Here is a 24,358-nt window from a genome sequence, read left to right on the forward strand (position 1 = left end):
TTTCAGCTATCTTAAAACCAAGTACTCTGCTATTTATTTGTTTACTGGAAAATCAGATATACAGAGAGGAGGAGATACGGAGAAAGATTTTTTGTCCAATGATTCAGTCCCCAAGCAGCCGCAACAGCCAGAGCTGAGTCAATCTGAAGCCAGGAAACAGGAGCTTCTTCTGGGTCTCCCATGTGGGTGCAGGGTTCATGGTTTTGGGCCATCCTCAACTGCTTTCCCAGGTCACAAGCAGGAAGCTGGACAGGAAATGGGGTTGCTGGGATTAGAACCTGCACCCATATGGGATCCCTGCACGTGCAAGGTGAGGGCCTTGGCCACTAAGCTACCATACTGGGCAGCTTTTAAACAGCTGCAAAGTACCCTCAGTGACACTGACATTACAAAGTTTGTAAAGTTTGATAGTGAAATTTGAATTAGTTGTATTGGTAAACAGGTACACTGTACATACATTGCATGTGGATAATAATCGATGAAAGTGACACTGAGGTTGCTGGTGTGGCATACCTGTAAAAGCTGGAAGCTGTGACACTGCATCCCATATGGGTGAAGGTGTGATTCCTGGCTGCCCCGCTTGCTACCCAGCTCCTTCTGATTGGTGTGGGCAAATTAGCAGGGTTCGCCCACAAAGGACTGGACTCTTAGGTTTCTGACTCTTAGGTTCAGATCAGTCCATCTCCAGCCATCCCACATCGCATCCATTTGAGGAATGAACCAGAGGATGAAAGATGTTTGTGTGTGTATATTTCTTCCCCCTCCAATTGCCTTTCAAATAACATAAAATCTTAAAAAAAAGTGACACTCGATTTTAACTATCTGCTTTGAGTTTGTATAATAAAAGAGGAAAGATCTGAGGCATACGACATAATAAATCAGGAAAATAACAGAAATGTACCTGTTATCTTACAAATTATCCAAATTTAGAGCTTGGGTCTCCTTTTTTTTTTTTTAAATTTCTACTGCATTCTAAAATTTCAATAAATGTTTTCTCACTCCCACTAAACGGACTAGATTGAGTGATAAAACAGAAATTATGGAAAACGCCACTGAAAGTAGTGAAAGTAAAAAATAAAAGTAAAATTTAAGAGACATTTTAAAAGTAAGCATGTTAAAACATGGTAATTAGATGTAGGCACTAACAATGAAAAAACAGTAAAGGATGACAGCTTGCGAGTCACAGTAAACAGTAGAATGTTTAGTCAAAATCAATGGAGTAATCAGAGACCAATGTTGGAAGTAAGCAAAAATGTAAAGTTTTCAACTAAAGATGTTGTACTAGAAAAAAATATAGCATACCCCAAAACATTTACTGAGTGATTATCTTTGAAAAATAGACCTTAAATTCAAGAGAGATCTCAAGCTGAAAACACTAGAAATGAAAGTATACAAATGCTAAATTCAAGGAAGTTAAAAAATGTAATAGAGTTAGAGTGGAGAGAATTACTTTTATCAGAATAGATTACTTTTGAAAACAAAGTTTTCAGATAAATCTGAAAATTCACTAAAGATGGCAACACATTGAGTTTTTGTATAAGCCACATGATAGGTTTTTCCTCCTTGGACATTCAAGTGAAGATGTGCATGCAAAATTACCAAAAGACCACAGGAAAAAGAAGGAATGGGAAGCAGATGGATTTAGAACAAATATCACTGTCGGTAAAAGTGATGGGCTCACAAAAATGGTGTGAAACAATGAATACATGTAAGCTCATAATTCTAGTTTTACTTCTAAATACACTTAGAGTCCAACAGAAAATGCATAAAAGTTCATAGGTGAAATACTTAACATAGGAATTTCAGGTAGTTTCTCTCCTTAGGATTTCATTTTCGTCTCTAAATTCAGAGACTTGGAGTAGAATCTCCTTTAGGATTACAGCAGTGAGCAAGCATAAATCAGGGCATCCAGAAGACTCTATGATCAGACTCCACTGTGCCTTTCATTAGCAGAATGGTCTGGGTGTGTCACTGATTTATCAGTGATGATTAGTTCCCTCATCTGAAAAGCTGAGAGTGATGATACTGATCTCACAGTTGGGAACTGGGAGGAGACACACAGTCAGAGACTGCACATAATTCTAGGTATGAAACAGTGCCCAATGGTTTTGGCGGCATACATACAAATCTTGGTTGTGACTATATGCACAGAAATTTAGAAGACAACGATGACCTTTAAGACAGTCTCCTGCATAAAGCAAGGATAAAGAGGCTTAGGGATATGACTTTATTAAAAAATAAACCCATCACCAATATTATGGCACAGTGGGTTAAGCAGATATTTGTAAGGACTAAATCCCATAGCAGAGCAGAGGTTTCAAGAGCTGGCTACTATTCGTTCAATTCAACTTCATATTAACATTTCCAGAAAGGCAGCAGAAGCTAACCCATGTACTTGGGTTTTTATCACCATTTGAGAGAACTAGTCAGAGTTCTGGCTCCCAGGTTTCATTCAGCCATTTGGGAAAAGAGCAGACAAAAAATCTTTCTTTCTGCCCCTCCCTCTCTGTCGCACTGATTTACAAATAAATAAATAGGTAATTAAAAATGTTTTAATCAATAAAACATATTGGTTAGCCCTTGTTACTAAATCTATTAAATATGCACCACTGGAAAACTTTGTCACTTCATGACTGGCCCATCTGCATTGCAAAAACAAAATTCTAACACAGCATTGTGATGTGAAGTTTATAAATTTCAGACTGACAACTTGGAGCAGGACAGCTATATTCTGATAGAATTTAGATCATTCCTTCAAAATAATGTAACTTCTGAGATCCATTACTTAGTCTGAACAAAAAAGAAATCTAAAAGTTGGAAAAATGCAACTCTGAACACTGTCCAGATTATGGGGATGATCATTCTTACGTGATGCATAAGAATACCACTAGCATTAACACCAAGATATCACTAAATAAATCTTGAATCTGAAAACAGCTTTGCAAGGATGATGCATTCATGTGTGCAGAGAACAAGACATATCACAAGAAATGGTCAAAACAGGCAATTTAACTTAACTAACACACTTGAAGTACATTTTCCCTAAACTGTGTAAAAATCAAAAAAATAATTTATATACGTATCATTTCTATTCCAAATGAAATAAAAGGAGAAAATCACAGGACATTAGTGAAGAAACATAAATTCACAAAGTTTTTAAGAATAAATTTAACCAATTCCAATTTTCTTGAAAAATTGATACTCTCTTCCAAGAGGAAAATTAAGTGATTTTTATATAAAGCCTTGATAATTCTTAAGGTGAGGAAAAGAAAAACATAAAAACATCTTAGCTAACTGTATTCAAAGGGTGAATCAAAGCCTCTCTTGACTAATTCCAGTCCTTTGTTGGCAAACATGTTATGTTATTAACATGTTATGTTGTTCACTAGGCTATCGCTAGATAGATAATGATGATAATGATAATGATGATGATTATTATTGTTACACAGGATCTTCTCAAAATCCATAAAACTTTTCAAAAGAAATGTTGCACTTATAGGTTTTTATCTCTTTGGGAATATTATGATGAGTCTTCTTATTTTAATTATGTTTAACTGTTACAATTTATAATTGGAGAACACTGTGATGAAACAGTCCACAAGTTCATGGTTTGGATTTACACCTAAAGGCTATGGAGAGCCATCCTTGCTATTATTCTATTATATGTTGACGAAAGTCATAAATAACAAACAACACATCATTGCAGCTTTTAACTTCTGACTATTCTTTCCTAAATAACATCAAATATTGTGGAGAAAATGATGTGTGGCACATAATCAGAAGAAAACATGACACCAAAAAAAGAATTTTGTGACTGGTATCATTTCTTTACACATATCTTTTGAAATAAGTGCAAGAATGTGCAAACAATAAATGGGGATGACTTTGACACCATGACTGCTCTTTATGAACTGTGTAATCAGAAGAAAGTATCTACTTCTTCCTGAATTGCTTCAATTACATAATCAGTCTCCCTTGCAGAGCTGGGTATATAGTCATGAATTAATAATTTGGAGCATTTTATTTGTGACAAATGCAGAACAACAACAAGGGACTGAAAAAAAAGAGCCTCTTATTTTTCTAACCTCAGTTTTCCTGGAAAACTGAAGATGACATTGAACTTTTCCAAAACTCAACTCCCTCTTTAAAAAACAGAGATAATTATAGGTATTCATGGAGCAGAATGCAAAATATTTAGTGCAGTGTCCAGCACACAAAAAAACACTTAATAATGCTAGCTTTTATTATTCCCACAATTAGATGATTTTTGCTCTTTTCACATAATCTGTACTTGTTTTTTAATCATTTAATCTTAACTTTATAAAGTCGTCATGGGTATAAAAATGAAGTATATAAAAAGATGTTAGTAATACATGACATATAATAGAACCAATACATATATTTGCCACAGTAATGTTACTATAACTGTTTCTTACAGTTTGTATTATGACACAACATTGAACTCCTTTCTCCTCCCAATTTTATAGCTACTCTCGTTCATTTCTGATTTTAGTGAGTTGTCGAATTACTCAAATGCAGAAACATGCCTGCAGCCAGGAGGCTGCAGCCCCCTCATATTTTTTGCTAGAAAATTATAATTATGGAAGGGAATTCCTAAAAGCATATTCAAGAAAATATTTAACAAGACCAGGACAGCTTCCTGTCTCTAGCCATGCCATGTTTCAGTGGCTTCTAGGCCAACATTTCTCTCCAGGGATTCATAGCCTCTCTTCTGACCAGGGCTTACCACCATTACAAAGATTAACTCAAATCACAAAGAGGTCATATTCTGCTTCCGAACGTTCCCAGCGTGACGGGAAAATGGGCATCCTGGCATCACTGAGAGCATCACAACAGCCAGCAATTTCCTGTTGTCGCTAAATCAATCAGCCATTATTAAATTCTTCATTAAGGCTGCACCGGCCCCTCAGTTTTCATTAAGCCACACTTTCTAATGTCTAAAGTACTTTCTGTTATAAAGTTGCTTGGGGGATAGACCAAGGGGAAGATTTACCTTTATTAATGCTTTAGGGCATCATTAGTATCAAAGCTGATGAGCCCATCTAGGTGTTTAATATTCCTGAGTGAGAAGAATAATAATAGTTCTATTTCTGTAGTATCTTAAGATTTTCAAAGTGATTTCAACTGCATTATTGTAATTTCAAAACAGCTGCAGCGTCTAATCTGGTTTTGTACTTATTATTTAAAAGATAATGACAAGAAGTCTCATAAAATTTAAATCATTCATCCAAAATCACCATGGGAGCAAAGAACGGAGCCTAGACTAGATGTAAAGTCTTTCTGACCTCCCCCTTAACTTTCCCATACATGCTGAATGAATGACTCTTCTGCTTTTCTATGTGTGACTTCTGCTTAGCATGTGGCACAGAAGACAAGAGATCAAAAAGTCAATGTCAATGTGGCACCCGACAGGCATTCTCCAATAAGATTGTACCAGGAGATGTTAGGGGAAGAAAAGCAATAAAACATTCATTCATTCGTGGATGTCAATATAGGAACGCATGAACACTCCCTAGAGGAAATATGAACTCTGAAATGTTCATCTGCCTGGCTTGTATCTCTGAGCACAGATTAGCTTTCTGAGCCTTGCTTCAAAATTTCACTACTGCGGGAATGCAAGTCAGTGAGAACAAAAGGGCCACTGGAAAGGATACATGTCGGCTAAGACAATCTTTAAAAAAGGACTGAAAAAAAAAACTGTTCACTAATTGCAACTAAAACTATAAAACAAAATAAAAAGGAAGTGTCCTTGAAGGAAAATCCATCACTCTTCCTTTTTAGACTGCAATATTTATTAGTAAAGTCTTTGACTTAAGAAAATTTATTCAAGGACAGTGTAGCGGCAAAGTAGGCTGGTCCTCCTCTTTCAATGCTGGCATCCAATATGGACCATGGTTTATGTCCCAGCTCCGTGCCAATGGCCTGTGGAGAATAACTCAAGGCCTTGGGCCCCTGCACGCACATGGGAGATCCTGAAGAAGTTCCTAGTTCCTGGCTTCACACAGGCACAGCTCTTGCCGTTACAGCCACGTGCTGTGGACCAGGAGATGAAGACCTCTGTCTCTCCCTCTCTCTGAAACTAAATACATATAAATAAATCTTTAAACACACACACAAAAAAAAGGAAAGAAAATTTATGCTACCACCAGGCTTAATCAAGATTTTCTAAATCATAGATTTTTAAAGTATGAGTTTAATTTTTATATAATGTTTAATTTTCTTTCCCTAAATGCACTTTGGTAACAAAAGAAAATGATAGATTAGTGATGCAATCGCATGTGAAATACTTAATGACTACAATTGATGCTGGAGAAGTGTTTTGGAATAACGAATGTACATGTAACAGTGAAGACTGGGATCAGCTAGCCAGCAGCATACGTATATATATATAGGGAGACTGCACCACACAGAGATGCCCGAGCAGTCCTGCTCTCGGATTTGCAATATTGCAAAATAGTATCCTCGTTTAACTTCTCTGGGAGTCATTTATCTTGTCATATTTTTTTATTGTCAGAGAGATTGTGTATTTTCTGTTTACATTTCCTCTAGCATCTATTATATTTCTATACACATTTCAAATGCTTGGCTGAAATATTTTTAAAGTATGAATGACAAATCACTCAATTTGTTGCTGATGTTACAATGATCCTGCCTGCAAGGATAGCTTTTCCCTCATGCCAGCAATGTCACAGGCTGAACTGTATGTGCTTTCCTTTAATAAGACAAGAAATTCAAACTTTCCCATGATAGAGAATGTAGTTCAGTTTTTCAAAAATAACTTACTAAATCATTAATTACTGTTTCATGGTTTTAAAATATTTCACCGTTTATTTTGAAGCATTCTCTCCTAGCACAATAATAGCTTAAAATCCTTTGTCCCAACTTCATTTAAGGTTGTATACTAGAAATGTGAAAACAGCCTAGTACAGGTCAGTACCAAGTTACAACCTACTGAAGTTTGGCATTCCTGTTTTTTGCTGTTATTTCAGGACTATTTCTAATTACTACATAATTGCCCCAGTTTTTACAGACTGTCCTACTTTTTCAGAGATATGGCAAAATAACCCTCTAACATTTCTCTAGAACATTTTTTTTATTCTCTTCACATTTTTAATGGTATAGACCAAAACTACAGTCTGGACTCAATTACAGTTTTCAGAGGACTTATTAAAAGAACTTCCCAGCAACAAAGCAATATGGAAACTCTGTTGAGATAAAAATTTTATGGATGCCACCTGCCAATTTTAATTGGTCTAATCACAAACAACCCATAACACAGCAAGCAGTTGCTCCAGGATTTGAAGGTTTCAAGGATTCTCCACCACCACTATGTATGACAATGCCACTTTAATTGAAAAACATTTTAGTACTTTAATAACTTGAGACAACAAATACTGAAAAATAAAGTCTCCAAAGCAAGGCTCTTCTTATTTGTTCTTGATTTCTTTCTTTAAGGTTACTAACATGTGAATATGTTTCTTAAATCATCTGGTTAATTGGCTTAACTTTTTTATCTACTCCTAGGCATTTCTGTTTTTAGTTTAGTTTATTGTTCTTCCAAAAGAGAGTAAAATTTGGAGACTGGTAGTAAAGCAAATCTGCATGATCTGTGGCTATTTCTTAAATTCTAAGTCATCACTATCATTCTCTTGAACATGGGCCACATTATTTCAGTAAATGAGATCATTATTATCATTCAAACTGAAGCCTCAAATAGCTGATCATTTCTTCATTTTATCTTTGATGAAAAAGCGACACAATAAGAACTAAATGCAAGAATAAGATTTTGAAGTACTTTCTAGAATGAATGAGATCATTGAAGCATCTAGCACATCAGTTTTCACCACTTCCAGAGGTTCAATGATGTAAGTGATAATCAATGTCCATTATGACAAGCTAACAACAGTGCAAGATGGTCATTGCTTTCTGAATAGTCTCTGTGCTAAAAATCATTTTCATCCTAACTATATATAATTGGTTTCTAGTGACTATTAACCAAATTTCAGGTATGTGGTAGTTTGTTATCCTATAGTACAGAGAACAGGTTTATAAGTTAGCCAAGGTCAACAGAGGTAAAATACTTGTATTACTTACAGACAAATTGAAAGCCAACAAGCCAACTCTGAAGCTACACATCATTATTATCTTTCAGGTTATATAATTTCACTCATGAATATTCCCAAAATTTTTGTATCAATTGATTTCAACTTCTCAGATTTCTGCCCATCTGCTCTTGACCCTAGCATGCCATCCACAGTCATTTCAAAATTCCTTTTCTCAAATACTGTTGCCTCTTGTACCTTCATGGTACATTCTGCTCACAATTCTGCTGATAAAACCAAGTGGAGAATTTGAAAATATCTGCTGAATCCTAACCAGGACACTATCATGTGGAAAGGAAACAATATGCAATGAATGGAAGAGTACTGAACCCTAGTAATGTGGTACAACAAATAAATCATTTTAAATTTCGTGGAGCGCACTTTGGTTTTTAGAAATTACATTAGATGATATGAAATGAGATAAAGCTGTGTAAATCCTTTCCGTGAAACAGTAGCTCAATGGATGCAATAAATAAATCATCTGATCCAGCTCAATTCTTTTTCTTTTTTTTGGGGGGGGCGGGGGGGGAAGAACCACAAACTACTGTGAAACTCATTGTGACACTCCATCCAGGATTTGTTTGTTTGTGTAGATTTGTGAGAAGGCGGGTACACTGTAAAAATGATTTCTCCTTAGTTTCCCTGATGATTCCATTTCTTTACAACAACTTAAAACGAACTGCATTATTTTACAGTCGAAAGAGACAGTGTTTTATTTATAGTTGCCATTTCACCTGTATTACTTTTTTAATGTCCTGAGAAGCAAACAAAACTGTTCAACAAAATTTAATATAAGAGAAAGGCCATCTTGAATAACATTCCTGGGTATTTTCTTCTTAAAAGTAGGTAACTCTTAATGCAACTAAAACATCTGTTGTGTATCTGCTCTAGTTCAGTTACAATTATAAATATAATTATACAATGTAGTTTTTTGTTAATCCTACAGATAATTTCTTACAAGGGTTTTACAGATTTTCAAAAATGTGTAGTCTTGTGTTTTTCTTTGAATGAGGGAGTTGGAAATAATTTGATTTCAAAATAGATGGAAACATTTTCATTTCATTTCTGGTCTCTTGCTATGTCGTCATCCATAGCTCAAACTACTATTTCTTTTAAACACTGCTGTTTGAAAACAAAACTTGCTGGAAATCATGGGATTCACTAAATGTGGGCTTCATTATGGCCAGATGTATAGTCTTCTTGGATAATCAGATGTTTTACAATAAGTTCAAGGAAAGAAAGATGAGAACAGTTGGCCCACTGAGAAGAGAAGAGCTTTGGAGAGTAAGAGATTTTGACACATTGTATCTCTAGGTTACTGAGTTAAATAAGGTAAATGCACAGGAAAGTGGCAGACTTCAGTGGATCAAGTCAGATGAGCTTTGAGGCTTCAGGATGGAAGAGGGTGCCAGGTTAAACATAACTGGAATACCCCGAAATCTGTAGAGTTGTCTCTTCCGGGCAACCCAAGATAATGGTTTACAGAAGATGTCAAGAAAACAGATGTGTTTAGCTACTGGTGCCTGCCACTGGGTATATGTTAATTTGGGAGAGGGAGCAGGTGAGGTGAAGGAAGGAATATGATTTAACGAATGTACAAAGAGGAAATTCAACTTAAATTTAGACTAGCTCTAAATCACATGTATACTTTTTGATCTTTGTACTATAACTTCTTCATTATGCCTGTTCATTTCCAAACACAGAAACAGAAGTCACGTTTATGAGCTTATGTACCTATAAATTTTACATATAAAAATAAGCACCAGATATTATATCAATCACATATAAACTCACAGTTATGTATATATATATATACTGGGTATATATGTATACACACACACACACACACACATTCTGCTGATGGGGCATTTCTCAAGGATACAGCTTTTCATTTTTGTAACTTTAATGCACATAAGTTTTATACTTAAGATTTTCATAGGTTTGATAAAAAGTTCACTACATAAAAATCAATAAATCCTCTCTCATTGATTTCCAGAGACAGAAATTTTGATTGCTGGTAATGTGTCCTTATTTGAAGCCAAGAGGTAGACAAAATGTAAATTTTTTTCAATAAATCCAGTATAATCGGTACACATAAAAAACAGGTGTGATTTTCACCATTTTTAGGTTAGTAAAGGTTAATAAACCTAACTGATAATATTAATTATTAGCTAGTAGCTTTCAATGTTGTTAATATTAGCTCACTAACAAATGAAAGTAAGTTACATACAGAAAATAAATGGAAATGGAGGTGCATGTATAAACTTGTCACATGGAATGCAATCTGCCTCCTTGGCATCTCCAAGAAATTTTAAGGAATACATCATTATTAAAAGAAGTCATATATCCAATCTCAGTATAGCTCAATAAATAATTTTCCAAACTGATTGACACATAGAATATGAGATTTTTCCTAAAATAAAAATTTGTAGTTTGAAAATAATTGGTTTTTAAGACCATATAAATCTCAGCTGAAAAAAAATGACACTGTTTGAAGAAAATCTGTGATTAATAGAATGCATTTTACAGTTCTTTGAACTTTCCTACCTGATAGGAAGATCTCTATAACTAACCGAAGTAACAAAACTCATTCCCTTTCAACAGCTAACTATGAATTTCTTGAGATATATGATTTTTCAGGTAATAGTTTTTATTTACCTAAAAAAATCAGAGTAGTGCTCAATTTAAAATTGTAAGAGAAACGTGATTTATTACAGAGAAAAAAAACTTAAATATAGTAACTTACATTCTAAGACACAGAGGCTCTGAGAATTGATAAAATCAATAAAAACTGCTCAGTAAGTCTTTTACAATTGCTTCAAAGATATTTTAAACTAGCCAGATGCATCAGAAGTCATCATTCACAGAACTAAAAATACAACCAGCTGCTTATGATTCACAGCCCTGGTAGACTGTGCATGTGTGTGTGTGTTGTGAAATACATCCAATCATTCATTTTTAATATAGTTAAAATTAGTATACATAGAAACTTCATACTTTTTTGTTTGCTTCATGATGATTGAGGAAATAGAAGTGTTACTGTCTGTATTTTCTCTGAAATAATATAAACAGCATAACAGAAGTCTATCAACTGAGGTATATGAGCATCTTCCACTTTCATCCAAAAGATGAAAAATCACATTGGACAGAGCACCTATTCTTTAGATTAGTGACAGGTGTGAAGCAAGCACAGCAGTCAGTCTTTATTTTCAGAGCTGCTTGCGCTGCTCAGCGGCTGCGGGTACAACTATTCCTTTTCATTGAAGTGACATAAATCATATTATTGCCTCCTCCACACATCACCAAGCAGAAAACTTCCCAAACCACAAAACTCTCTGCTTTCGTTTGAACATCAGTAAAAATTAAATATCAGTACTAAAGACAGAAGTTTAAAAAATGCGAAAGAGGATGAAGGAGAAGATGAAGAGGCTGAGAATTTTCTTAGGAGGAAGAAGGAAAAGTTGTCTCCATTTCCATACTCCTTTCTCCATACCAGTAAATTCATTCAGAAGGTTGAAAAACCTGGGTTTTTTTTCAAATGACTTGGACTTCAGTGCAATAATATAGTTCAAAGATCACCTAAAACTGTAGTAGAAACTAGATGTTAAAGAAGAGTTTAAAACTAAAAGTAAGAGACCTCTCCACTTTTTAAAATGCCAACCCAAACCTCATTTTTTGTTGGTCTAATTTCTCTTTATTTCCAGCCAATATTGAAGCTGTAAAATGTATGACACTACTCAGGGCAAATTCTGGAACCTGGGAAAAGTAAAATGGTTTACCTGCTCTGATCCCAGTTAGCAGCAAAAAGGACTAGAATCTTCCTTCCGTAGTGGTCCAGATTGGCCAGGCCCCCGGGGAAGCCATCCTTCAGCGCCTGCTTGATGCCTGGGTCAGTGGCCTTGAAGCTTTTGAACATGTCCAGGTTCTGTTGTCGGTACTCAAAGTACTGGGCCAGAAGGCGGAAGGCCTCGAAGTGATGAAACTTCCTGGCGCGCAAGAATCGTAAGATGAAGGCGTCATCGGTGCGCAGAAAGCCAATGTCTGGCCGGGTGATAACCATGTCCCTCACCTCCTGGATATCCTGGTGCAGGGTGTCTGGGTTCTCATTGAGCTCCAATCGAGCTTTCTCCAGGGTCTCAGGAGAGAGGCCAGCTTGTAAATGAGTCATTGTTCAGCGTGATGCTGAGCCTGTCCTTTGGGAAGCTAAAGCTGTGGTTGACTGTCTCACCACTATCCTCCTTGGCCCTTGTCACCACCACCACCACCACCACACCCTGGCCCCTGGGCCTCCCTGCTTCCTCTGCTTTGCAGGATATGGTTTTTCTTGGTGTGCAATTACCCTGTTGCTCCTGCTTTGCCACTTCTGTACTGGGGTGGGTGGGGAGTGGTAATAATCTGTCCCCCACCCCCTTCAACACAGCGCTCACTTGGGTTTCCTCTTGCTTTTGCTTTCAGGAGATGTGAACCTTTGCGGAGCCTGTTGGCCTTTCTTGTCCTTCCTCTGTCCTAACGAAACACCCCTAATGCCACCTTGCACTGGTTCTGCTCTCCCCACTATCTTCCTCTCTTCTCTTGCAAAATGGAACAAAAACAACCCCCACGCACGTGTCAACCCTGGCTCCTCGATGCTTCTGCGGTTCCCTCTGAAGGGTGCGCCTGCCAGGGCTGGCGAGGGGGATTCTGATTAATAATGAGGTGCTTCTTCAGCGCTGAGTTCCAGGGCGGGGAGACGCATCTTTAACAGAAAGAAAAAAAGAAAGAGGAGGGGGAAAGCAGCTTATTTTTCTGCCTCTCTGCTCATTCAAAGACGCTGTTTTTAAGACCTTTGTGGGGATTTTATTAAGACGGTATCATCCAATTAAGTGGAGCCTCTGCAGATAACGCACCTTCCCCCTCCCCTCCCGGGTACACCGAGATCTCACTAGGCATCCAGCTGGGTTTTGGGGTGGCGGCGGCAACAACGTGGGCTCCCCCCACCCCCACCCCAACTTCTGCCTTCCTCCGTCCCTTTATTTCAGCGGACTTACCGCGGGGGTTGGGAAGGTAGCTCTCCAAGGAAGGAAAATTCGAAAACCAGGGGTGTGATGGGGGAGGGAGTTGTGGAGGATGAAATTTAAAATGTCTCTATCATTTCTACAAAACCCCAGACCAAGAAAAAAGAAAGAGCAGCCGGCTCCTACCAGCAAACCCGGAGGCGGGGGCGCTAGGCAATGCGGCACTCCCTGGCATCCGTCAGCCCAGGCTTCAGCGGCGGCGGTGGCAGTAACTCCTCTCCGAGGGATGGAGAGGGCAGAGGAGAGGGACGGTTGCGCGGACCCGGGCCGCGGACGCACTCCGGAACAGCCGCGGCCGCATCCCGCCCCGCGGGAGGGGTTGGGCAAGGCAGAGCTAGGACCACCGCTGTCCCAGGTCCCCGCCGGGCCTTGCCATTTTTCGCCTTGGGAAGAGGAGGGGGTGGGGAGTGGGGACCGGGATGCGAACGCCCGGCTTGCAGAGGCCACGCGGGCGGCGGCCGCCTTTGTGCGCGGGGAGGCCAGGGGGCGGTGGGCGCGGCGAGGTGGCTGCCCGCGGGCCTCTCCCGTTGCGCTCCTGAGCGGCCCCGACTCAGGCGCCGCGCCGGGCTGCTGCTGCCGAGGCGCCGGCTGCTGCTGCTGCTGCTGAAAGAGGAGTCGGCTCTGCCCAACTCCTCTCTAATTATCCCAGCACCAATCTCGCGGCGACGTAAGCGCCCGCTCCGCTCGCGCACGCTCCCGCGCTTCTGGCTGCCTCGCTGGAGTAGGAGGACAATTTCGGTGGCAGTCAAATACCCCGATACCCAAGTTTGGCTGGCTCCTGGTCCCCACTGGGCTGCCGGCTGGTGGGAGCGGCACGGCCAAGGCCAGGCGGGGCAGCGACGCCTCCTCTCAGGCTCTGCACGCCGCTCTCTCGCCCTTTGTGTGCGAGACCCCAGAGCGGCCGGGCATGTAGCTGTTGTAGATGGTAATTCACATTGACACACATCTTCTTGTTCCTGTAGAAGGTAATTCCGATGTGAAAGAAGTACGGAAACAGTTTGTACTTTCCGCCTAGTCTGTTGACAGAGACGTTTGATTTAGCCAAGACTTGAGTCCCAATGCATTGTGTGGATGATTAAGCCTCCTCCTGAGGAACTTAAACCCAGTAATGTTTCAACCATAAACTCCTTGATAAATTCCTATTGAAGAAGAGGAAAAGGAGAACCAGCGCAGGAAATTACATCGTTGTCAAGGGGAGGGGGACGGGGACGACGCGTCATGACACATTTGTCATTTCATAATAAAGCAAATGTTTCTGAAGATTTACACGCTCGTCCTCTTACTTACATGCGTCTGTATACTAGCATCATCACACCAGCACAGGAGACTTTGAGGCCAAGGTGACTGTAAATAGGCATGTAGAAAATAGATACTTTCCATTTTCAAAGTACAAATCACTGAAAGACATATTAGGCTTAGAAACTGAAAAAGCGCATACTGGGTTCTTTCTCAATGCAACTAGCGTTTACCTAATTCCACCATGTGCTATGCATCTTATGAGACTGTGAATGAGAAGTGTTCTTGAAGATAGAAGTTTGTCACGCCCTGATGATTAAAATCTTCCAACTTTGTCGTTCTTCCAAGCATTGCACTGACAGAAAGAAGAAACGGGATATGACAAATCTACCACATTTTGTGAGTTAAGGCAAAATTATGTGAGAATTAGAATACAAAATAAATTATACATATGCCTAGTCATTCTCAAATTCATGTTTTAGAAGGGAGAAGGAAATTGGATAGACACAGGTGTATATCCATACATGTGTCTACATGTGTTGATTAGATCTGTTGTAACGCCATCTGCTCCTTTCTGTCGGACTATTGTTTCAGGACCATCCAAACACCAAGATCTTCAGGTATTCAAGTCTTTTACACAACATGGCATATTATTTGCATAAAACCAATATACATGCTCTTATATATTATTTTAAATCATGCCTATATTACTTATAATACATAATATGGCATAGTGATAAATAGAATGGTTTTACTGTATTTGCTAGATAATTACAGTAAGAAAAAAGGGAGGATGCCAGCTTAGCAAAGATTCAACCATTTCCCCTGGATAATCTATGGTTGGTTGAATTGCAAGTGGCAAAATCCAAAGACACTCAAGACACAGTTTACATGTGAGTTTATTTTAGACTTCTCTTGGGCTTTCTAGGGTTGTGACTCTTACATGCATTCTGATTGCAATATGAACTGCTAGATACTTTGATTCGCCTTTCAAAATACTTTTTGAAAATTGATTTTGGCCAACATTTTAGAAGCTGAAGAAATTTTGTTCTGTGTCATAGCAACGGTATGAAGAGATATAAGCTATCCCCACTGTGGATTAGTAAATGTGCCCTACAAAGAAGAGACTGCTCATTTTGTCAAAGAGCCTTTACAAGGATATTGGTGTAGGAAATAGCCTTGGAAAACAGAGGTTACTGTTCTGTCTGCAACGAAGATAGGTTTATTTACAGCAAAGAAGCTGTGGTGTCTGATTTCTGAACAGAGCCACCTGAGCTCAGAACTACCCTGCTCTTGTGTCCCCTAATGTATGTAAATATCACCTGACCCTCTTTTCTTAGCCTTACCAGATAGATTCCAGTCTGGTACCAGAGAAAAGCAACCTAATGCTCATTATGCTTTCTGTGCCTGAGTGAAAAATCCTATACTTCCAATCCAAAAATGTTCTATCTTTTGCTAGCACTGGTGAAACAGGTTCCTGCTGATTTGTTAGCTTGTAACCTCTTGACATAAAGCAGAAATCCACCATTGTACTTAAGATCCAATTGTTAAATTTTATTCTCTGATAGGGAAATACTGGATTACAGTTTTGAAACAAGTTTATAGAAATAAATTTGTTGTCCTATGCAATGGTGTGATCCATATTTAGTAACAGTGCTTTTTCTATTTATCTAAAATAAAATTTCTGTAACTAGTTCATTTTTATATGGCAATGTATGATGTGAATAGCCATTATTATGTAGTAGGATTGTTGAAGTAGGTCAGTTAGGTAAATATAATATTTTGGAGGCCAGGCACTTGGGGTGAAGGTCAAACTGCCTTTGGAAATGTCAACACCCCATATGAGAGTACTGGGTTTTAAGCCCAATTCTATGCTCCATTCAAGCTTTCTGTGAATGTAGATCCTCAGAAACAACGGTAGCATAGTTGCTGCCACTCCTGTAAGAGAACTGAACTGAGTTCTTGGCTCCATCTATTGCAGATTCTTGGGGAGTATTTCTGTCTCTCTGTTTTCGAAGTGAGTAATTTTTTTAATTAAATTATATTTTCATTATACATACAAACTATTAATTCCTTCTTTAAATTGGTATAGTCTTATTATATCTACTTACATATTTGAAATAAGTTCTAATATCGAATAGAAAAAACTATCTAAAAATTAAGCAAGGTGAGAGGCCAAAGCATTGGCTCAACTGGCTAATCCTCCCATCTCCAAGTGCTGACATCCCGTATGGATGCTGGTTTGTGTCCAGGCTGCTCCATTCTCATCAGCTTCCTGTTTATGGCACGACAGTGACCCAATGTCTTGGGACCACATACCTCCGTGGGAGACCTTGATGAAACTGCTAGCTCCTAGTTTCAAATTGGCCTGGCTCAGACTGTTGCAGCCGTTTAGGGAGTGAACCAATGGCTTCAAGAGCTTTCTGCCTCTCTTTCTCCATGTAAATCTGCCTTTCCAAGAAAAATAAATAAATCTTAAAAAAAAATTGATCCCTGGGCCCGGCAGCGTGGCCTAGCTGCTGAAGTTCTCACCTTGAATGCACCAGGATCCCATATGGACACCGGTTCTAATCCCGGCAGCCCTGCTTCCCATCCAGCTCCCTGCTTGTGGCCTGGGAAAGCAGTCAAGGACAGCCCAAAGATTTGGGACCCTGCACTCGCGTGGGAGACCCAGAAGAGGTTCCTGGTTCCCAGCTTCGGATCAGCGCAGCACCGGCCGTTGCGGTCACTTGGGGAGTGAATCATCAGATGGAAGATCTTCCTCTCTGTCTCTCCTCCTGTCTGTATATCTGACTTTGTAATAAAAAAATAAATAAATAAATCTTTAAAAAAAATTGATCCAAGGGTTCATCCAAATGACCAAGAGCATTTCATTCTCATTCAATATTTTTTTTTTGTTTGTTTGTTTTATTTAACATTTTTTTTTTAATTTTATTTTAAATTCATTAATTACATTGTATTATGTGACACAGTTTCATAGGTACTGGGATTCTCCCCACCCCTCCCCTAACCCTCCCACCATGGTGGATTCCTCCACCTTGTTGCATAACCACAGTTCAAGTTCAGTTGAGATTCCCCCATTGCAAGCATATACCAAACATAGAGTCCAGCATCTTATTGTCCAGATAAGTTCAACGGCTTCTTAGGTATACACTCTCTGGTCTGAAGACAGAGCCAGCAGACTATCATCCCGATCAATTAAAAGCTCCAACATACCATCAGCAAAAATCTACATCACCATGGAATTAATTGACATAGTAACGAGTAACCAATATGGTAAAAGTAAATGCGATTTCTTATCCACCTTCTGTGACCACCTCATTGACATTTCAATTTAGGTTTATACACAACGTATAACATTCATAACATAACTTGTTATACATAACATCGTGTCATCTTAAATTAAGGCAAACATGTGGTATTTAACCTTTTGGGATTGGCTCATTTCCCTTAGCATTATGGTTTCCAGTTTGGCCCATTTGGCCACAAAGAACTGCATTTTGTTTTGTTTAATAGCTGAGTAGTATTCCATGGAGTAGATGAACCATAGCTTTCTTATCCAATCCTCTGTTGATGGGCATTTTGGTTGCTTCCATGTCTTTGCAATTACTGATTGTGCTGCTATGAGCATAGGAGTGCATGTTGGTTTCTCATAAAACAAGTGTTCTGGATATATTCCTAGGAGTGCTATTGCCGGGTCATACGGTATGTTGTATTTGAGTTGTTTGAATGTTCTCCATACTGATTTCCATAGAGGCTGTACCAGCCTGCAGCCCCACCAGCAGTGGAGTAGGGTTCCCTTTTCCCCGCAACCTCGCCAACAAGTGTTGTTGGTGCTTTTATTCATGTGGGCCAGTCTTACTGGCGTTAGGTGGTACCTCATTGATGTTTTAATTTGGATTTCCCTTATTGCCAGGGAACTTGAGCATTTTTTCATATGTTTATTTGCCATTTGGGTTTGTTCCTTTGTGAAGTATTTGCCCATTTCCCGTGCCCATTTCTTGAGTGGCTTGTTTGTTTTGACATTTTGGTTGTTTTGTAGCTCTTTGTATATTCTGGAGATCAGCCCTCTATCACCTAAGTCGTGTGCAAAGATCTTCTCCCATTCTGTGGGTTGCCTTTTTACTTTGTTGATTGTTTCTCTAGCTGTACAGAAGCTTCTTAGTTTGATGAGGTCCCACTTGTTTATTTTGGTCTTGATTTCTACTGCATTTGGAGTCTTTTTTAGGAAGTGAGGGCCTACCCCTAAGTGTTCCAGTGTGTTTCCAACATTTTCTTCCAAAAGTTTGAAGGTTTCTGGATGTAGGTTTAAATCTTTTATCCATTTGGATTTGATCTTAGTATATGGTGAGAGATGTGGGTCTATCTTTTTGTTTCTGCAGGCTATCAACCAGTTGTCCCAACAGCATTTATTGAACAGACCTTCCCATTTGCCTGGGTCGTCGTTTGTCTTTTTGTCAAAGATTATTTGGCTGTATTTCTGTGGGTTCCCATCTGGTGTTTCTATTCTGCTCCATTGATCTTCTTCTCTATTTTTGTGCCAGTACCAGGCTGTTTTGATAACCACTGCCCTATAGTATGTCCAGAGGTCCGGAACTGTGATTCCCCCTGCTAACTTCCTGTCATTCTCATTCAATATTAATTCACCTTGCCAAATTAATTCAAAGTGATTTAACCAGAATATAATAATAAGCAAAGCTAATGAAAGGTATAAATAAAGAGTTATTGGCAAAATAATTAAATACTACAAGGCATTTTCAAACTGGAAAGTTTTGTTTAGTGCTATATTTAAATTGGATAGAATAAGTTACTTTTGTTTTATAATATTCCTTTACCGCTAAATAAAATAAAATATATGCTCAAAAAGGGCCACAAAACAAAACTCAGAAGTCATATATTACAAAGTAAATGCATCTGTAAATATTCAAATTAAGTAAAATTAAATTAAAGATCGTTTTTAGTAATGAAAACTACTGTTGTCTTCTTTCCAACAAGGAGAGCCACACTGTCTTCATTTTACAAACTAAGTAGCTGCAATCTATTTTTTCCTGTTATAGGACTTAAGTGAAAGTGATCAGTCATGTGAAATTTTCTGATTGATTTTTTCATTTGGCGTTCTGTTTGTGTGAATCATCTAGATTGTTTCATGTAGCCAATTCAGTCATATTCAGTGGTGATGCATGGAATTCATTTCACAGGTAGTACAATGTATTTTTGTGTTCTATTACCGTTGGAAATCCATTATTTTCATTTATGGTCTCTTGGGAATGACAAATGACTTTTCAGGTACATATCATTCGGCATGCATTGACACACCAAGGAATGAAAGTTGCTGTGTAATATTGACTGCACACTTTGAAGTTTACTTTACAAACCAAATAATCTTGCAAGCTATTTCGTCATGTCCCCCAAATTATACAGGAATTCCAATTGTATCATGTCTTCACAAATTTGGGGGATTTATTATAATTTTAATGTACATTTGAACAAAAATACTACATTATACTTTTAGTACACATTTTGTGATTACTAATGAAATTATGTAAGTTTTCACACTGCAGCGCACTGGCTACCTGTAAACTCTTTTGATTTGTAATAGTGTTTTACAGATTCAGACTATAAACTTTTGTGAATTATATATGTTGCTGTTATCTTTTTTATGGTCTGGAACCTGCCTTTTCATTCTTACATTAGTTTGTTTCTTAACAACCTTAAATTTTAATGTATTCATTTTCTTATTGTGAGAAGTGCTTTTGCGTCTTCAAGTATACATTATGATTACTTGGAAATTCTTTTATACGTTTTATAAGCATTATTGGTTTTGGTTCTGGGTTTTCTTGTTTTGTTTTACCGTTTCACATTTAGACTTGATTCTGAAGGTTTGGGGTTTTGTTTGTTTGTTTGTTTGTTTTGGTGTAAAATGTGAGAAGGAGGTCAAGGATTTTTATGTGAATATCCAGTTGACTCAGCATTATTTGTAGAGATCATTGAATGAAAAAAAAAAATGTTTTCCATACCAGAGAGAAGGTGAGGCATTACCACAAAACAGTTGTCCATGCCTGTAACTTTTAAGTTACTGCATTATGTTATGCAGCCAGAATTCCTCAATTGTCCTCCAATGTGGAGTTAACAGCGTTATGATCACCTGAAAATGTGCTAGAAGTGGAAATTTTCATACATGGAAACATTAAATCATAAATCTCAAAAAGCTGTAGTGACTGTCACGATTTTTTGGCTAGCCCTTTGAGAATTCTCATTGATACCAAAGATTGAGAATTACTGCATCAGCTTTATCCACAAATTCAACCTTTTCACTGTTCTTTCTCCCTTTCTGTATCTGAGAATCCACATAACAATGTGGGATTTTTTTCTCCCTTAATTCATACTTTCCAGACTCCTGACTGTGAGAAATTAATTTGTGTTCTTTGTAAGCCACCTACTTTATGGTGCGCTTCTAGTAACTAACCCACATAAACTGAGGCATTTCTAATAAACTATCTTTTATGCTCCCCTGAACTCTAAACCTGCCCTCTGGACCATGGCCAAAAATACTTTACAAACTCTCAGCTTTTCTTCCTTCAATCATAAAATATCCCCCAAAAATGTCATAGCACATGCAAGATTTTCACCCAGATTTCCTTCCTCAAATTGCACATGATTGACTACATGATATCATTAGGTAGGGTTTACTTTTACTTATGATTCACTTCTACATATCCACTGCAGGAGGATTGGTCTACAAAATACCTAAACTGAATCTTTTTTTTCTAGAATACATAATAACGTAGATCAGGCTCCAAGTTTTCTTATTACTGATCCACAATATATTTAAGTGTCAGAAATTAGTGTTATTTCCGTATATATAATCAGGAAGTACAGAGAAGTTATTTTACCAGAAGAAAACTCTTCTACATTATTAAATCACTACTCAGGACCCATTGGTTCATAACAATAAAGAGAAAGTACAATTTACTTAAGCATTGGGACATCTTTCTAAATTTTCCCTTTTGCATTTATTTCTCAAGTATTTATTTTGTCATCTTCAGGTATCACTCACATACAAATGACAGGCTGAGCCTGAAAGTATCAGAAGTTTATAGATTAACATTTAATTGAGCTGAAATTTAAACTTGTGGGGCCAACACTGCATTGTAATGGGTAAAAGTGCCTCTTGCAATGACAGGAGTACTGCTTTCCTTGACTTGACTACTCCGCTTCTGATCCACATCCCTGCCAATGCACCGGTGAAAGGCAGCCAACAATGGTTCAAGTGATTTTTCTCTGCTACCCACATGGAAGACGTGCAAGATTCTTGCCTTCGGCTTGGCCCAGGCCAGGCCATTTGAGGAGTGAACCAACAAACAGAAAACCTCTCTCTCTCTCTCTCTCTCCCCCTCTCCCTCTCTCTCTCTGTAACCTTTTCAAATAAATAAATAAATATTTTTCAACAATAAATCAGGAAATATTAACTATTTATTTGAGGAATTGTACATTCACACAACTTTTTTGAAATAATGCAGGAATCCCAAGTAACTATGAACTAGTTTCTCCTAAGGGTAACACCTTGCAAAACTATAATTACAGGTAACAACCAGGTTATGGACAGTCATAGGTAGGCTTCAGAACATTTCATTCAACACAGGAATCCGCCACATTGTCCTTTAGTAATTACTTCATATAAACTCTACTTAACCCTTAGAATAGTGCCCAAAATTTATGTTCATGCACCAGAGAATGGACTCCTCTTCCTGCCATAATTTGAGGGCTGATAATTTTTAGTGTCTTAGATAAAACGTTTATGATGTACTTTCAACCCATAATTTGGCAGTCTTCATCATCATAATAATAATTTATACTCTTCGTTGTTAATGTTCTGGTTGATAAGCAAAAATCTTTCCTGTAGACATTTACTTCAACTAATCCTATTTCTCATACCAAGTTAGTATCAAAGATAATTTGGAGAATCAAACCAATGGTATTGATTTAAAAGCGTTGGACAAGTACTTGGCTATGTTTGTTATCTTCCCATTGTTTCATTAGCAACGATGTCACTCCTTTACAGAATCTAGTAATGGCACATTCATTCAGTGTTCCCCTGGTGCTACAAATGCTTCCCAGATAGTTAGATGCAGTGGCTATTCATCCTTCCATCTCAGAAATAAGTACACTCTAAGAGGTGAATTTACTAAATTTTGCTAGCCTCACATTTTTTATAAAAATATGTACTATATTATCTGCCAAGATGTCAATTCTATTTGATTTTATAATTCTATGTTAAGCCAACATAAATGATTTTCTTTTGTAATGTTATACTCTACTTCAATAATAAATTACTAAAATATAATTTCCCTAAACCACTTAATTTCATGTGTCAATAGTTTTATTACTGAAACTAGATTAGATAATCATCAAGAGTCATTTCAAGGAGAAACTCTTTGAAAGCTGGTGTGTGTGTGTGTGTGTGTGTGTATGAATAGATGGAATTAGTGAAGAAGTTTCAAATGCATATGTATGAGCCTCAGTTATTCACAGAATAATTAGCCATGTGCTCAGCTCCAGCAATAATTTATTGCGAACAACATTAACTCTAATTCAGTAATTCTGTCCAGGGTGAAAGATATTTCAACAAGCATGTGGAGCACTGCTGTGTGTTGAATGTTTCAGAGTTGATGTTCCTTAAATGAATGTAGTTATATTCAAGCTTTTCAACCGCAGTAAACATGCCTGTGACTAAATGTCACCCTGTTGGTGATGCCTCACCAGTGCATAAGAACAAATTCAGTTCTGTCTCATTGCTCTTATCTTGAGGCATATAATTGTGATAGATTTTGATACTAACTCTTTAAGTCCAAATCCCTTTCATTTTCTCACAAGTGATTTTGCTCTCAAACATACTGACATTCTTGTTATTGCCTCATGTCTGGTAACAATCATCTGGAAGGAACTGGGCTTCATGGATTATAATTATACTTTATTGGGTTTAAAAGTAAATTTGACACCACAACAGGGAAAACATAAGTATATTTGTCCTGCTTTATGACCCTAATTCCAAGAATACAATCAAAGAGGTCAGCAGTGTGGGAGGAGCACAAAAATGGAAGACAATTAAAGCTTGTGAAGTTACAAAAAGTCTCCAGATGCTTTCCAGCAACAGACCATCTTTCTAACAAGTGGAATTGATCCATGCAACATAAAATGTAATATTTGGGCATTTTAACGTATTTAGATAAATTGAATAGTTTTCATGTATTCGATATATACAGCTTTAAACATGTAATGGCATTTACCAACCTCCTCTTTCTTTTATTTTTTCAATGGCGGACTCAGAACCCTAGCCAACAAAAGAAAGAAGAAAGAACAAGTCAATCAACCACCTCAGCTATATGTTGGCAGCGAAATACTGGGCAAACGGAGACTCTATGATGGACTATGTCAACCAGTAGATTCCTCAATGACCTCATCGTGCTTGGCGTGGCGAGACTGGCAGCGATTCATGACTGGTGAACTATCAAAACCACTTAAGCAAGTATCTCAGAGCATGCCCCATATCCAGGACTTGGGGTGGGTGGGAAACTGGGTGGGGCCTCTCCCTCAGTAACCCCCTTTACCCCAGATACATGAAGGAAACAATATGGAAATAATGGTCTTACCCACTTTCCTATAGCCCTTGAACCTTTTTACCGTAACTAACTATGTAAAGATTGTTCAAAATATAATAATAATAATACTAATAAAAAAACATAGTTTAAATTTACTTTATAATCACAGACTCATTACTGCACTAAGTAAATAATTCAACAAAGAGAAAGCACTGTTACAAAGTAGTATACAAGTAGGGTTACAAATAAATTAAATCTCAAGATGTCAATTCTACTCAGTCACGCTGCATTTTTGTGTTTTCTGTATTAGCTACCATAAATCAAAGAAAACATGATTTTTGTCCAC

General features: G+C 37.9%; 1 protein-coding gene across 1 annotated transcript in view; it reads right to left on the bottom strand.

Moving 5' to 3' along the window:
- Positions 1–13,480, bottom strand: part of CLVS2 (clavesin 2) — a 60,308-nt gene extending 46,828 nt beyond the window's left edge. The window contains exons 1-2 of the mRNA XM_004587215.4: positions 13,304–13,480; positions 11,903–12,858 (exon numbers count right to left, since the gene is read on the bottom strand). Of these exons, the coding sequence (XP_004587272.1) occupies positions 11,903–12,291 (389 nt within the window). The 5' untranslated portion in view covers positions 12,292–12,858; positions 13,304–13,480. The remainder of the gene's footprint in view (positions 1–11,902; positions 12,859–13,303) is intronic.
- Between the last annotated feature and the right edge of the window lie 10,878 nt (positions 13,481–24,358).

This window comes from Ochotona princeps, chromosome 1 (assembly GCF_030435755.1).
Source record: "Ochotona princeps isolate mOchPri1 chromosome 1, mOchPri1.hap1, whole genome shotgun sequence".
In the NCBI taxonomy this organism is placed as follows: domain Eukaryota; kingdom Metazoa; phylum Chordata; class Mammalia; order Lagomorpha; family Ochotonidae; genus Ochotona; species Ochotona princeps.